Consider the following 16,037-nt stretch of genomic DNA (forward strand, 5'->3'; position numbering starts at 1 on the left):
GGCTGGGCAGTGCCTGGGTTGGGTGGGCTTTGGGAGGGGGTGAACAGCAGTTAAATCAGGCCAAAGCCTGGAGTATAGGCTCCCAGTGCCCAGCCATCAGATGCCCAGCATCTGGGGGTGCCCCAACCCATCCCCCCGCCCCCCCACCCCCGCCCGCAGAAGTCCTGAAACACACAGTCAGCGTAACAGAGCGTAAACAGAACCAGCGGCCTGGGAAGCAGGCTCAGCTTCCAGCAGGAGACAGAGGAAGTCACTGCAGCTTGTGAATCCTGTTTTCTCCCCTGTAAGGGCAGGGGTGGGTCTGGGGGGATGAAGGAAGGAAAGTAAGAGAGGGGGAAGCGCTTGGAGCTAGAAAGTCAGGCCTCTGACCCACCCAGGTTGGTTGGGGGTGAGGGGCCAGTGGGGACTGAGCCATGAGGCAGAGGGAGAGCAATGCTGAGCCAACAAGGACCATTTGGGGCCGGGCAAGAAAGGGCCCCATGCCTGCCAGCCTCCAGATCCCACAGATAAAGAGAGATTAATGTCTAATCCAGGCTTCATTCCAGAGATGGACAAACCAGTTTGCCAAGGCTCAACCAGAGAAGCCTCACCTTGCCCACCACCACCCCCCCCCCCCCGCCCCAGGCAAGGGGGTGGGGGCCGAGCATCCATCTGACCTTCCTGTGCCTCGAGGCACAGCCCTTGACCTTGACTCTCTGTGGCAGGAGCAGTGGGGGATGGGGCTCCAAGAGAGTCTCCAGGACCCAGCGGGTCTGAGGGGCTGCCCTCAGTCCCCTGCGCCCTAAGGAACTTGGGGACATTCGGTAAATTCAGGTTGTAAATCAGTCCCCTCACCTCCTGCCACCCTCAGGTGTCTCTGGGTGGGAGAAGCTGTTGCTGGCCCCAAGAGATCCCCAAAACTCTAGGACAGAGAACCAGTCTCGTAGACCCCAAAGTGGACGCCGTCGGGAGCAGGACGAACATTGTAGATGGATCACTGCGCTGGGCTCTGGGTGACCTGTTCTAGCCAATTTGCTTCTTTCCCAGAGCCTCAACTGGGAAAAAGGGAATCCAAAGGTCTAAAACCGACATCTTGATTCCCTGTCCCCTCCAGACCCACTCTTCCTGCGCCCCCGTCTCGGTTTACGGCCACTCCAGCCGGTGGATGGTGGAAGGTGGCCCAACCTTCAAAATATATCCTCAGGGGGAACAGTCCTCCTGCCCCCGCTGATGCCAACCTGCTCCGTGCCTTGCCATAGCTCCTTCTTTCACTCATTCATTCAAAACTGATGGGCACGTGCCCTGGGCAGGGCACCGGAGTCACTATAATAAAGAAGACTCCATCGTGGCCCAGGAGGGGCTCTTATTCTGGGGCTTGGGGAGCAAGACACACCAGTGGAACGATGTCATCAGCGCTAGAGAGGTCGTGTGCGGGAGAGCCCCGGAAGGAAGACTTCCAGGAGAAGGACGGATTGGGCTGGGCCTTGGAGGACAGGGGACCCCCAGGCAGGATCGTGGCTCAGTCACCCCAAGCAGTGGGCACAGGGGAGGGGCCTTGAGAAAGCATCAGTTATTGATATCAAAGTTGGGGAGCACAGAGAAAGCTCTCATTTTTGGAGCCACAAAGGGCAAAAGAGAGAGCATGGGGAGCTTGGGGACATGCCAGTGTCCAGTGGGGCTGGTGGCAGGGGTGAGGGGAGAGTGGGGAGGCAGACAGGTTGGCGGGAGCTGACCCACCATGCAGGGCCTTGGGCGCTGGGGTAAGAAGTGTGGCTGTATCCTGAAGACCGTCAAGGCCCCCAAGGGGGTTTTTTGCACAAGGGAGGTGACAACCAGATTCATATTTTAGAAAGGCCCCTCTGGAAAAAATAATTTCAAACAGAGACTGGGGGCAAACCATAAGAGACCCTTAAATACAGAGAACAAACTGAGGGTTGATGGGGGGGAAGGGGAGGGGAAAATGGGTGATGGACATGGAGGAGGGCACCTGTTGGGATGAGCCCTGGGTGTCGTATGTAAGTGATGAATCATGGGAATCCACTCCCAAAGCCAAGAGCACAATGTATATATACACTGTATGTTACCTAACTTGACAATAAATTATATTTAAAAAAAAAAAAAAAAAAAAAGGAAGTCCCCGCTGGCTTCTGGCTGGAGATGCACTGGAGGGGTGACAGGTTAAAGAGACCCAGGAGGAGGCAGGGCGGCGTAGTGGTTAGGGACTGGACACTGGGGTCCCATGACCTACGTTTAAAATCTGCTTCCCACTTCTTACCTGGGGGCCGCTGGACACACCTATTTGTCCAGCATAGCAGCCGACGCTGGGTGCTGGGGTTAGAGACTCTGTTCCAGAGAGATGTTTACATTCTAGGTCCTCAGCCTCAGTTTCCCCATCTGTAAACTGGAGGCAATAATCATACCCGCCTCCCAGACCAGATGTGATAAACGAGTTAATATATGTCAAACGCTCAGCATAGTCCCTGCACCCGGGGGCTCCTGCTGTTACTGGTTACTGGTCCAGGCAAGAAGGCACGGACAGAACCAATCGTGAGCTGTGTTCCCCCAAATGCACATGCTGAGGTCCTGACCCCCGGTATCTCTGAAAGTGACTGTATTTGGAGACGGGGCCTTTATAAAGGGGTGATTAAGGTCTGGAGGATGAGCCCTAATCCAACGTGAGTGGTGTCCTTAGAAAAAGAGGAGGTCGGGACACAGGCACACAGAGGGATGTCTACGTGAGGACACAGGGGGAGGACGCCCAGGAGAGAGGCTCAGAAGGAAGCAAACCTGCCCACACTGTGATCTCAGACTTCCAGCCTCTGGAACCGTGAGAAACAAGGTTTCTACGGCTTAAGTCCCCAGCCTGTGGAATCTGTTTGTGCAGCCCTAGCCAACTGATACACACACCAGGCAGCATAGCAGGACCGGAAAGGAAGACACGGATATGAGTCGCTTGGGGGGGCGGGGGGAGGGCGGGGGGGAACTCGTGTGCCCAGCACACAGTAGGTGCTCATTATCTGTTGAATATGGTTGGATCTGGCAGGACAGGGACCGGAAAGGGAGGGCCGAGGACCGTCGAGAGAAGGCGGGACAAATCCGATGGCACTGGGCAGAGGCAGATGAGAGCTCTAACCGCCAGCACTGCCCAGCCCCCAACCCCCAGCCACACAGCAAACACTTCATGCCTCTGCTCTGCCAGGGGGCACCTTGAGAGCCCACATTTACTGAGAAAGACACCAAGGCTTTGGAAAGGGGCAGGGACTGGTCCCGAGGGAAGCAGGGGCAGGGGCCTCCGGGACCACCAGGGCGGGGACGCTCTGCAGGACAGGTGGCTGGAGGCTGGGAGAGAGGTGGGAGCTTCTGGGAACAGCCTGGAGCTGGGGGGGGATGGATGGCCAGGCTCCCAAGGCTCAGGGCTCAGGTCACCTTACTTACATTCATTTCATTTTGTTTTCACGTGACTGGATCCAGGGGCACCTGAGTGGCTCAGTCGGTTAAGCGTCCGACTTCAGCTCAGGTCATGATCTCACAGTCCGTGAGTTCGAGCCCCGTGTTGGGCTCTGTGCTGACAGCTCGGAGCCTGGAGCCTGCTTCGGATTCTGTGTCTCCCTCTCTCTCTGCCCCTCCCACACTCATGCTCTGTCTCTCAAAAAATGAATAAATGTTAAAAAATTTTTTTTTTAAATAATTGAAAAAATGAATAAACATTAAAAAAAATAATAATAAAACAAAGTGACTGGGTCTTAGCACCTTGGAAAGCTTCCAGGACTTTTCAGACGTAGCCCACACTAAAGGCAAGAGCTCACTGCGGTGAGGATTTCTGGCAACTTCTCTGGCTTCTAAAGAAAAGAGTCATGGAAACCAGAGGCCCAGGCCGCTCTGGTGCTTGGAGAAACATGTCGGGGTCAAGAATTTCCCACCCGTAAATTCCCCACGTTTCAAGTTCAGAGGAGGTCTGCGCAGGGCTGGGGTTTGCATAACCTCTCACATCCCAGCTCTTCCTGCTTTGCGGCCTCCTGACAAGCTTGTCATCTGGGCCAGGGTTCACGAAGATGGTCTGATGCACTGAGACGCGCAAACAGATGTAAAGTCAGACTGAAGCTCGGTGCCCTGGAATTTGCTTGATCAAAAGGGAAATTAAAAAAAAAAAAAAAATATATATATAGGCAAAAACGGTTTTGGAATGTGCACCCCGGGGCGCTGGGCACAGGAACCCCCCTGTCAGGGCCTCCTGGTTCCCCATGTCCCTCCACGCACACCAGCATGGTGTCTCCCAGCCAATGTGCCACAGTGACCCCATTTCCCCTGGCACTTGTCCCTCTTCAGAATTCACCAAACAAAAGTCAGCATCTTTGAAGTGGATGTTTATAAATCCAAGACTTTTTTTTTTTTTTTTTTCCCAGAATGTTTGGAGGCCTTAGCAGATTATTTTAACTCTTTTCCCCAGATGTTCTTGCCATATTTGGGCAAGACAAGAGACAGGAGGGCTTTTTTTTTGTTTTGTTTTTTTTTTTTCATGAGAAACTGCACTGTCTGGGAGAAGGCCACGGATGCCCGGGTCTTCTCTCTCTCACGGGCGATTCTGGGCTGAACCTTCACGAACAACTCAACCAGATCCTGTTCCAGTCCAGGTACACAAATGATCATCGGACGGGAAATGTCAGCCGGTAAACAGTTTTGGAGGAACCCCCAGCACCTTGCCCAAGAGATCCCTATCTCTGGGGCAGAGACTTTCTGTCACTTTCTGTGTCCCAGAGATAAGGATCTGATCATCCACTCGGCATGTCAGGGCTCGGGGCGACCGGACTCGTGCCCATTTCACAGAGGGGAAAGTGAGGCCCAGAGAGGGGAGCAGCGTGTCCGGTTTTTAAACACATCTTCGCTTGGGCACATTTCAAATCTATAGACACGTTTCAACAACAGTATAATGAATATCCATGTTTTTTACCAAATGTTAACATTCTGCGACATGTGCTTTCTCTCTCTTTCTCTCTCTGTCCCTCCTTATTCACGTTTCTGCTCTCGCTTCGGAGGTGGTGACATCGTCCGGCATGCAGCTCCTTCTACGTGACCACGATACTGTGACTGCATTCTGGAAATGGCAGATCTACTCAATATTACTATCTGATACACATTCCATAATCTGGATTCCCCTCATTGTCCTACTAGCCGTAATAGGGCTCTTTGTAGGTAGTTTTCATCCAGGAATTAATCAAGGGTCACCAGGGGCGGTTAGTGGTTGTGCCTCCTTCAGTCTTCAACAGTTCTCAGCCTTTTGTTTTGTGTTGTGTTTGCCTCTGGCTTTGTTGACATTAACATTTTCAAAACACCCAGGCCAGCTGGTTTGCAGAAAGTCCCTCAATTGGTGTTTGTCCGGTTGTTTCCTCTTGGTCTGATTTAGGTTAAACTTTTGGGATGGGAACGCTGCAAAGAAGATCCTGGGCCCTTCTCAGAGGCATGACACCAAGGAAGTACATGAAGTCAGTCTATCCATTATTGGTTACCTTACGTCTGATTACTTCCCTAAGCTGATGTCCCCAGATTCCTGTACATCTTGTTCCTTAAAAAATCTTTCACCTGTGGGGCGCCTGGGTGGTTCAGTCGGTTGAGTGCCTGACTTTGGCTCAGGTCATGATCTCGCTGTTTGTGGGTTCGAGCCCCGCGTCGGGCTCTGCGCTGACAGCTCAGAGTCTGGATCCTGCTTTGGATTCTATGTCTCCCTCCCTCTCTGCCCCACCCCCACTTGCACTCTGTGTCTCTCTCTGTCTCTCAAAAATGAATACACATTAAAATTTTTTTTAATTTTATTTTTTATTTTTTAAAATTTACATCCCAATTAGTTAGCATATAGTGAAACCATGATTTCAGGAGTAGATTCCTTAACGCCTCTTATCCATTTAGCCCATCCCCAAACCTTAAAACATTTTTAACAAAATCTTTCATCTACGGTTTTAACATTCATTGAGATGATTATTTCTTGAAATCAGTTATTACCAGGATGTTTGCAAAATGGCGATTTTTGGTTTGTCATTCCTTGTACATTTACCAGTTGGTGTTCTCCGAAGAAAAATGTTCTCTTTTACAACATTTAAAAAAAATGTTTTTTTAATGTTTTTATTTATTTTTGAGACCGAGAGAGACAGAGCACGAACAGGGGAGGGGCAGAGAGAGGGGGAGACACAGAAACTGAAGCGGGCTCCAGGCTCTGAGCTGTCAGCACAGAGCCCAACACGGGGCTCGAACTCACGGACCGTGAGATCATGACCTGAGCCAAAGTCGGACGTTCAACCGACTGAGCCACCCAGGCACCCCATACATTTTTTTTTTTTTACTTTTTAAGTTTTTTAAAGATTTATTTATTTCGAGTTCGAGAGAGAAAGAGAGAGAGAGCAGAAGAGAGGGGCCGAGAGAGAGGGAGACAGAGAAACCCAAGCAGGCTCCACACTGTCAGCACAGAGCCCAATGCAGGGCTCGAACCCCCAAACCACAGATCATGACCTGAGCCGAAGCCAAGAGTCAGATGCTCAAATGACTGAGCCACCTAGGCTCCCCTGTTTTATAACATTTTTTCAAGTGCCAGTATTGGCCCGCGGATTCATGTTTCACCCAAGGGGCTAGATTTGTTACTTTTATTATTTATTTTGTGTGCAAACTTTCCATCTGGCCGCGGGGCACCCCTTCAAGCCCCTTCTGGGCCTGCACCTTGGACATAGTCCCATCGTCTTCCAGAACTTCTTCAGTTTCTAGGCTCCTCCCGACATTCTCTGTCCCAGCCCGGAAGTTACCATCTCTCCCAGGGGGCCCAGTGCCTTTTACTGGGGAATGCTTTTGCAGGACCCAAAGTGCTAAGTGACTGTGGCTAGGCCCTTTGAGCAGACAGAGCTAGGGAGTTGCTATTTTTATCTTAGCAATACTACCGATTCAAAACTCCATTAGGTCTCCTCCCCCCCGCCCCCCAAATCTCCCTCGTGCTGTATTGAGGACCTGGGTCCTGACACCAGTTCTGGGGTACACCCAAGTCACTGCAGAACTGCTCTGCCCTCCCCACCCCTGCTTCACTCCTGCGGTCCAGGCCTTGGCTACAGCTCTCCCTGCCTTCACAGTGCTTTCTGCAAGGGAGCATAGTCAGACAGGCCTCGTCAAGTTTGTCGGTAGTTTTCTGCACAGGGTTATGTCGTTCATGCTATACCCGGATTCCTTACTTTCTGTTAAGTTTCCAATTTCAGTTCCCTCCCCACCCTTGTTGATTTATTTCTTATATGTAAAATATAGTATTTAAGACACTCTTGGAGATTCCTGACGCTGGAAGAGTGTGTGTGCGGCCTGGAGAGTCCCTGGCCGCCCACCTGTGAACCCCAAGGGTCACAGCGGGGTCTCTGGATAGCTCACAGGCCCGGGACCTCGTGGTCTCTATGACAGCGCTTTTTCTCATTAGCCTGTTTAATCTTCCCAAGAGCCGAGAGAGTATCCGGCACCTAGTAGGGTCTCCGTAAACAGCTGTAGGAATTAGAGGCCCATTTCACAGGGTGGGAGCCGTGGCTCAAAGAGGGGACGTCTTGCCCTCAGAGGTCTCATTAGGGAAGAGACGCTGTGAGAACGCCGCCCCAGCTCCTTGCACACAGTAGGCGCTTCGGTGGAGGCGCGGGGCGGGCCTGTGCCCCGGGGAACCAGAGTTCTGGGTAGACGGGGCGGGGCGTATGCAAATAGCCAGCGAGGAGGCCGGGGATTGGCCGGCGCGGGCGGGGGCGGGGCGCGCCGAGGGAGGGCCCAGGCCGCCAGGTGCGCGGACCCTGAGACGCGCGGTGCCCACTGGACCGCCCGCCCCGCGCTCCCCGGGGCTGGTTCAAGGCCATGCTTCCGCTCTGGGCCCTGCTGGCCCTCGGCTGCCTGCGCCTCGGCTCGGGTGAGCGGGGAAGGGGAGAAGGGGCCGTGCCTCGGGAGGGCGGGCAGCTGTGACCTGGGCCCTGACCCTCCCACAGTCCGCAGAGGAACCTGGATGCAAAGGAGCATTGGGAACGGGGAGCTTCGCGTGTTCACTCCAGGAATGGGCACGCCTGCCTGCTCTGTGCCAAGCCCTGTGGATCCTCTGGGGACTCGGGTGTTGCTAACAATAGACCACACTAACTAATAAGCTTCCTCAGGTGGGATTCCAGGGCTCAGGGATCACAGATCCCTGTGATGGGTGCTGTGAGAGACAGACGCACAGGGGGCTGCGGGAGAGCAGAGAAGGGGCGGGACTAGACCCTGGAGAGGCCTGGACTGGAGGGGATGGAGGGGCATTGCAGGGGAAGGGGCAGCCCCGGCAAGTTCAAGGAGGGAGGCAGTATGGTCTGTCCTGGGAACCTCCCGACCACTGTCCATCAGCGTGGCTGGAGCACGGGGTGGGGGTGGGTGGGGGGCGTGCTTTGGGGTGAGGCCGCAGGCCCAAGGAAGCAAAGCCCAGGACCTCAGGACTTTGATGCCCCTTCAGAGGGGCTGGACTGTGTTGGAGTCCCTTCCAACGCAGTGGGGAGCCACAGAAGGGGCCCAGGAGGAGAGTGACAGGGTCAGGTTTGCATGTTAGAGAGCAGAGAATGGGGGAAGGGTCCACGTGAAGAGAGTGGAGCCGCTGGCCTGGGCTGACTGCGTGAAGAGATGCTTAGGAGAGGCAGTGGGGTTCTTGGCAACCGAAGAGAGAGAGGGCAGCCAGGGGCTGGACTGCTTGGCTTCAGGGGGTGGGCGGGGGGGTTGTGGGGGCAGGGGTGCCGCCTGTGTCTGAGACAAGTTCCTGAGATGGCCCTTGGGGAGGGCGAACCCCGGTGCCCGGCACACTCTGGGTGTCGGGAACCCTGTGCAGACATGGGGTGGGGGGCAGAGTGTGCCCAGGGCTGTGGGCTCTTCTGCTGGGGGTCAGCTCCTGTCCTCATTGCCTCCTCTAGGTGTGAACCTCCAGCCCCAGCTGGCCAGTGTGACCTTTGCCACCAACAACCCGACCCTCACCACGGTGGCCTTGGAAAAGCCTCTCTGCGTGTTTGACAGCTCAGCGGCCCTCGATGGCACTTTTGAGGTCTACCTCTATGTCCTGGTCGACTCAGGTAAAGGGCTTCTTCCCGCGGGCCGCACTGAAAGGGGCTTTGACCCGTCTGCAGGGAGGAGGAAAGGACACGGGTAGTGGGGTGCTTTAGCACCAGAACACGACTACCCCCGTGTACCTCACTGACATGCAGCCCTGTGGGCTCCGTGCCAGCCCTGGGCGGGGAGCTGCGGCCACACGTATGGACTCGTCCCCGAGAGACGTCCAGTCTAGCGGAGAAATAAAGGCAGCACCGGTCACTGAGCACCTGCATTGTGCTCAGTGCTTCCCACACCTTAGAGCTAATATTGACAACCGGCCGGCAAGACAGCTGCTAGGATGCCCATCACAGAGCAAGGAACCAAGGCTCGCAGAGGTGGAGTCACTCGTGGGAGCTCCCAGGCTGGAAAGTGAACCCAGATCACTGTGGCGTCTCAAGCCCCGGCCCTTCCCCAGGCTCCCCGAGGTGGTGCCTGATTGGGGTTTGCGAGGGAAACCGTGCACTTGGACCCACGTGCTCTGGCCGGGCCTCGCCTGCTCACTGGGGCGATCCTGGGCTTCTGAGAGAAAGAACCCAGTGACGACCTCTTACATTTCTGGCAGCCCGTTCAGGGCCATCGTTTTATTCTTTCAGCCGACATTTCCCGCCCGCCTACCTGTGCCCGATCTGTGCCCACTGCAGGGGGGTTCTCTCCCATTTTACAGACCAGGGCCCGGAGAGGTAAAAGGGGTTGTCCAAAATCACCCAGCAAGTAAGGAAGGGACCTAGGACCCAACGCAGGTCTATCTGCCTGCATGCTGTTTGCCCCGTACTGTAGCACCCTCCTTTCTCATTTTACGGAAGATCCAGGGCTCTCAGGGGAAAATGGTGGAAGTCTGTTGGGGTGGGAGGGTCTGTAGGAAGAAGAGGTGGGTGAGAGCCGGGAGCCGGGCACGGCGCCCGAAGCCGAGAGGCGATCCCGTCTGCCCCCTCCATTGCACAGGGAGCCCTCGAAGCAGGGCTGAACCTGCCTCAGCCTGGGACGCAGGGCCCAGCATAGCGCTGGCTCAGGGAGGTTGTCCGCGGGTATTGGGTGAATGGCTGAGTGAGTGACTTTGAGCTGAGGTGGCCAGGAATCTCACTCCCGGCCCTGTCTCTGCAGCCAGCTCCAGGAACGCCTCCGTGCAGGATGCCAAGACCCCGCTGAGCTCCACCTTCCAGCAAACAGAGGGGGGAAGGACAGGCCCCTATAAGGCAGCGGCCTTTGACCTGATCCCCTGTGGTGACCTGCCCAGCTTGGATGCCATCGGGGATGTGGCCCGGGCCTCGGAAATCCTGGACGCCTACCTCATCAAGGTGGGCGCCAACGGCACCTGCCTTTCAGACCCCAACTTCCACGGCCTCTGCAACCCGCCCCTGTCAGCGGCCACGGAGTACAGGTGGGTGTGGGCAGCTGTGGGTGAGTGACCGTCATGCCCCAGCCCTGACTCACTACTGGCCCAGGGCTCACGAAGGGGCCTGCTTCAGGGCGTGTGACCATGCCAGGGCCCCATGCACTCAGAAGGACCGCTGCTTGGCTTAATCCTCTGCCTGTGTCATTTTGAAAATCTTTTATTATTTTTTAAATCTTTTTTTTTTTTAACATTTGTTTATTTTTGAGAGAGAGAGAGACACAAAGACAGTGTGAGAGGGGGAGGGTCAGAGAGAGGGGGAGACCAGGATCCGAAACAGGCTCCAGGCTCTGAGCTGTCAGTACAGAGTCCGACGCGGGGCTCAAACTCACGGACCGCGGGATCATGACCTGAGCCGAAGTTGGATGCTTAACCAACTGAGCCCCCCAGGCGCCCCCCCCCCCTTTTTTTTAAGTGTTAAACTAGAGGCTGTTGATTTTTTGGTTCTCAGAATATCCGCTGTTTTAAACTGACCGTGTATGAGACCGTCAGTGGGCTCTTGGTATTTTGTGCTGATCTTCCTTTATGATTAGAAACACTTGATTGGGGTTTTCTACATAAAAATATAGCCCTGTCCCAGGAAAGTTGGGTTGGGAATGAATATTATTCCTTTTTTTTTTTTTTTTTTTCTTTTTTAAAGTCGCTTTTGTGTGCCAAGGACCAAGCTGGGAATAGTGGAAGGCAAAAATACCACCAGGACAAATGGGTTAATACTCAGCCAGTATGCTACAGGCCTCGTATAGATAATAGAGAAATGGTGGGGGCGGGGCTCCCAGAGGGAGAGCTGACTGGAGGGCCATTGGTCCCTTCCTGGAGGCTTCCTGGAAAGAGTCCAGGGGCAGGAATATGGGGCAACGGTGCCGATGCCAAATCCAGCACTGTCCTGTCGCCCAGAGCCCACCCTGTGGCCGCCTAGATTTCCATCTCCTGGAAGTACCCCGTCTGTCGCCCAAACCTGTCCTCCCAACCCCTCCCACCTGCCGGTGGCCGGGGCGCACAGGATGGATAGAAGTCGCCCTTTGCTCCGTCTCCTTGCAGGTTCAAGTACATCCTCGTCAACATGTCCGCGGGCTTAGTACAGGACCAGACCCTATGGTCCGACCCCATCCGCACCAAGCGGCGTAAGTGGGGGGGGGGGGGGGAGGGCTGCGGGGCAACCCTCAGGGGAACCCGGGAAACCAGACTCAGCCTGTCATGGGGAAAAGTCTCCCCAGATGCAGGGCAGGCTGTTGGGTTGATGAGGAAAGTGCATCTTTAAAAAAATGTTTTTTAATATTTATTTATTTTTTTGAGAGAGAGAGAGAGAGAGAGAGTGCGTGCATGTGTGCGGGGTGGGGGGGAGGGGCAGAGAGAGAGGGAGACAGAATCCGAAGCAGGCTCCAGGCTCCGAGCTGTCGGCACAGAGCCGGGGCTCGAACTCACGAAGCATGAGATCATGACCTGAGCTAAAGTCGGACGCTTAACGGACTGAGCCACCCGGGGGCCCCAGAAGGTGCATCTTAAAATGGTTTACCTGACACTTGCCCCCTCCCTTGTCTGAGGTGTTGTAGCGGGTTTTGCTGGCGTAAGTGAGGTGGGTGTGGAGTTTGTCCTGCATTCCATCCTGACCCCCCCACCCCGTGTTGAGTCCACCCCCACGGTAAGCTGACGGGCCGTGCAGTAGCTCTGAAGGGTAGCTTGAAGTCACATGGCTAGTGACGGGTGTGGACAGGCAGGGCGTGTCTGCATGTGGCTGGGGTGGCTCCCCGCCTGCCTGTGTGTTGTGCCCCTACCCCCCCCCCCACCCCGTAACAGTGCTGCCTTGGGACCAAGAGTCCCGAGTTCAAGCCCAGCCTCTGCCCCTCACTGCTGTGTGAACCCTTCAGAACCTCAGTTTCCACATCTCAGAAGTGGGAGGAAAAACCCTTGGTCTGCCTCCCCAGCCGGATTCCTTTGAATTATCCAGGCAAAAGCACTAGGCCCAGTTCTTTTTGGGCAGGGCCCGAGGTCAGTTTGTGGGAAGACTGTGCCCTTTGGCACTAGACAGACCGGCACGTAAACTCGAGTCTAGAGTCCGAGTGCCCTGGGACAGGAACTCAATCTCCCTGGGCTGCAGAAAGTGATCTGTAGAATGGGCATCCCGTGGGTCTATATGGGGCAATGACCAGAAAGCAGCTAGTTCACCGTAGGACCTGTAAGTTGTTCACTGAGTTCTAAAGGGTGACTTTGGTAGAGGGGTGGAGGGGTTCTGTTAGACCAGGGCCCTTTGGCTCATCTTTAAAAAAATTTTTTTTTAATTTTTATTTTTGAGAGGGTTTTGAGAGAAAGAGTGAGCAGAGGAGAGGCAGGCACAGAATCCAAAGCGGGCTCCAGGCTCTGAGCCGTCAGCACAGAGCCCGACGCGGGGCTCGAACTCACGGACCGCGAGATCGTGACCTGAGCCGAAGTCGGACGCTTAACCGACTGAGCCACCCAGGCGCCCCAAGTAAACATTTTTTAAAAATAAAGTTATGTGGAGGGGCGCCTGGGTGGCGCAGTCGGTTAAGCGTCCGACTTCAGCCAGGTCACGATCTCACGGTCCGTGAGTTCGAGCCCCGCGTCAGGCTCTGGGCTGATGGCTCGGAGCCTGGAGCCTGTTTCCGATTCTGTGTCTCCCTCTCTCTCTGTCCCTCCCCCGTTCATGCTCTGTCTCTCTCTGTCCCAAAAATAAATAAACGTTGAAAAAAAAAAAAATTTAAAAATAAAGTTATGTGGAAAGACAGTTAAGAGAGGAAGAGATGAGACACACGAGGTAGTTGGGACGTGGGTGTGGAACAAGCAGGATAATTGTGCCTCAGACCTGGGGGGGGACAGACACCGACCCGGGTCCCTGCTTCATCCTGAGATCTGCGGCTGCCAGGCCTGGGGGTGGGGGTGGGGGTCCCCTGTGTGTCCCTGGGAGAAGGCTGAGGGGTGCAGTGTCTGGGGGGTAAGTGGGCCCATGTCCCGTTAGCCACCCCCTACTCCGCGATCGACACGTGGCCGGGCCGGCGGAGCGGGGGCATGATCGTCATCACGTCCATCCTGGGCTCCCTGCCCTTCTTCCTGCTCGTCGCCTTTGCTGGTGCCATCGTCCTCAGCCTCCTGTGAGTAGCCGCCGGCTGGAGGGTGCGACTCGGGGTGCACACCAGGCACGCTCCTCCTCGAGCGTCCCCCCCCAGGCAGGGGAGAGCCCAGAAGGCCATGGAGCTGCCTTCCACCCCGGGGTGGGGGCGGGGCCGGGGGCTGGTGAGAGGGGAGCAGTGTCCTGGGGTGTCCGAGGTCAAATCATTCAGCTGGGTAGGGAGGGGCTCGGTACCCAGGCTTTGCGGGCAGGTCCCAGCTCTGACACCTCTCCTTCTGTGCCTCAGTTTCCTCATCCGGGCGACGGGGATACGAACAAATACTATCCTCTTTGCGGAGTCTTGAAGGTTAAGTGACATAATCCCTAGAGTTTTCAGGGCAGCACCTGGACACTCAGTAAATATTAGCTTTGTTGTCATAGTTCAGTTCACCTACTTGCTGTAAGATGGGGAAACTGAGGCCCAAGGTCACAACAGCCAGTTAAAACAGAGTTGAGCTCAGAGCCCTGGGCTTCTGAAGCTACCAACAGCTCTGATGTTGGACGAGGACTTGAGGTCTCCCGTGGGGGGTCCGGAGCAGCTCACAGGGCTGCCTGGTGGCCGTACACAATCCACTCATCCTGGGACGATGGCGCAGGGGGGGAATCAAGGCACAGGCAGGTGCTGTGGGAATCTAGAGGAAGGGGAGGAAGGTCCTGGCTGGATCCCTGCCAGGGAGGGCTTCCTGGAGGAAGGAGCAGGAGGAGCCGAGTCTGTACGGGGATGAGTCGTCAGGTCCTATGCAGAGTGCTGCTCAGAGAGAGGGAGGCTTTGAAGGGGGAGAGGGTGCCTGCCCCAGTGCTGGTGGGAGGACAGATGGGAAGTCCCCTTGAAGCAGGTGAAATTAAGGGGACACAGAAACCAGCCAGGTGGGAAAAGCCCTGTGGGCTGGGTGGGGGATGGGGAAGGGGACAATGAACCTGCAAATCAGGTTGCTCTCTGCCATTCAAGTCCTTAAAAACACAAATAACAGATGAGATTAGTCACTAGGAGACTGGTCTGTCTGGTCAGACTTGGGAGCCCTGGGGACACGGGTATGTCCCTCCCTCCTTGTGGGCAGCACGTTAATCTGGCACCAAAGGTCCTGTTATCTGACGTTAGCCTGGCTCTCCCATTTATCCCTCCTCTACCCCCATCCCAGCCCCAGCGACACCAGACTTCCCACTGTTACCCCAGCCCTTCCTGTCACGTGCCTGGAATGCCTTTCTCAGCCCCCTCCTTCGGGATATATGACCTGTCCCCTCCTCCAGGAAGCCTTCCTGTCCCTTCTGTCCGGTCATTCTTTCCTGTGGCCTGTCTTCCACAATCTTAGCTCTTTGGGGATTTGGGACGGCCGCCTCCCAAGTGTCCAGCTCATGGCAAGATCTGTAAATCGCCTGTTCCCGCAGTTCCAAAGGGGGTGCCCCTTCCCTTATCCCGGGGCCCTGGCACGCAGTGAGGGCTCTGGAAAGACTGGTCTCTGGCCGAGGGCAGTGTCTAAGTAGAAAGGTCCCTGAGCAGCTGCAGGGGTTTAGGCTTGCTCTGTGCCCCTAACCCTTACTCTCTTCGTCTGCTTGGCCAGGGACACGGGCGGTTCTGACAGGGAAACGACACACGACTCCCAGATCACGCAGGAGGCCATCCCCAAGTCCCTGGGGACCTCGGAGCCCGCGTACACGTCTGGGAACCGGGGGCCGCCGCTGGACAGGGCTGAGGCGTATTCCAGCTAGCTGCAGGACTGAGCCCGGGCCGCTCCCGGGCGGGAGGCCTTCTCCCCACTGGCCTTGCCCAGGGGGTGTGCGGGCAGCCGGTGCCCTGACCCCACCCGCGGCGGAACAGGGTGTGTTGGCCCAACCTGCGGGAAAACTGTTAATAAAATCTTCCCAAGGTTTTGAGTTCCAAATGAATGAGGGACAAGACAGATGAACGAATGCTTGAGTCCGTGTTGGGCAGAGGGGCCGGATTGTTTCTCTAGAGGGTGGGGGCAGGGGACTAATTTTCCATCAGCGTGGAGGGGGTGAGGGTTAGGAAAAACGGGTGTCAGAACCCCTGGAACATCCGGAAGATGGGGGAAGCAGCACCCCCCTGATCGCCTCCTGTGAGCCGGAGGGGTCCCGAGAGACGGGCCAGGCGTGCAGTCACTAGATGGGGTGTGGGGTTCGCTGACTCCGAGGTGCTTGAAGCTGAACTGGGCCCCACAGGGGCAGCGGCCATCAACTCCTGTGTCCCCCAGCAGCCATCTCCTTCTCTCTGGGGCTCAGCTTCCTCATCTGTAAAATGGGCTGATGTGTAAATGGCTACTTTCAAGGCTCCTTCCCTGCTTTCCCTGAGGGCACCGCGGTAGGTGGGCCGAAGAGGCTTCCGGAAACAGAAGAGGGGCACCGAGTCCACTTGTGGGGGTGCCGCAGGGACCCTCCTACTCCCGCTTCCTGGCTCAGATGACTCAGTTCTCTCTTCTGAGCCAGGTAGCAGGACCA

General features: G+C 55.7%; 1 protein-coding gene across 1 annotated transcript; it reads left to right on the top strand.

The window, feature by feature from the left end:
• Positions 1-7,751: 7,751 nt before the first annotated feature.
• Positions 7,752-15,467, top strand: UPK3A (uroplakin 3A). Its single transcript, XM_019447172.2, has 6 exons — positions 7,752-7,882; positions 8,898-9,053; positions 10,174-10,450; positions 11,501-11,583; positions 13,434-13,566; positions 15,143-15,467. Exons 1-6 carry the CDS (start codon positions 7,831-7,833, stop codon positions 15,288-15,290), a joined length of 849 nt encoding a protein of 282 aa, XP_019302717.2. The 5' UTR covers positions 7,752-7,830; the 3' UTR covers positions 15,291-15,467.
• Positions 15,468-16,037: the final 570 nt, after the last annotated feature.

The sequence above is a fragment of the Panthera pardus genome, unplaced genomic scaffold, assembly GCF_024362965.1.
Source record: "Panthera pardus isolate Hobbes unplaced genomic scaffold, ASM2436296v1 HiC_scaffold_6, whole genome shotgun sequence".
NCBI classification, from domain to species: Eukaryota; Metazoa; Chordata; class Mammalia; order Carnivora; family Felidae; genus Panthera; species Panthera pardus.

What these genes read in the sequence shown, in the direction of transcription:
- UPK3A (XM_019447172.2), top strand. Translation starts at nt 7,831, where the DNA reads ATGCTTCCGCTCTGGGCCCTGCTGGCCCTCGGCTGCCTGCGCCTCGGC. An exon ending in CCCCATCCGCACCAAGCGGC is followed by an intron (nt 11,584 to 13,433) that starts GTAAGTGGGGGG and finishes ATGTCCCGTTAG; the next exon opens with CCACCCCCTACTCCGCGATC. An exon ending in GCCATCGTCCTCAGCCTCCT is followed by an intron (nt 13,567 to 15,142) that starts GTGAGTAGCCGC and finishes CTGCTTGGCCAG; the next exon opens with GGACACGGGCGGTTCTGACA.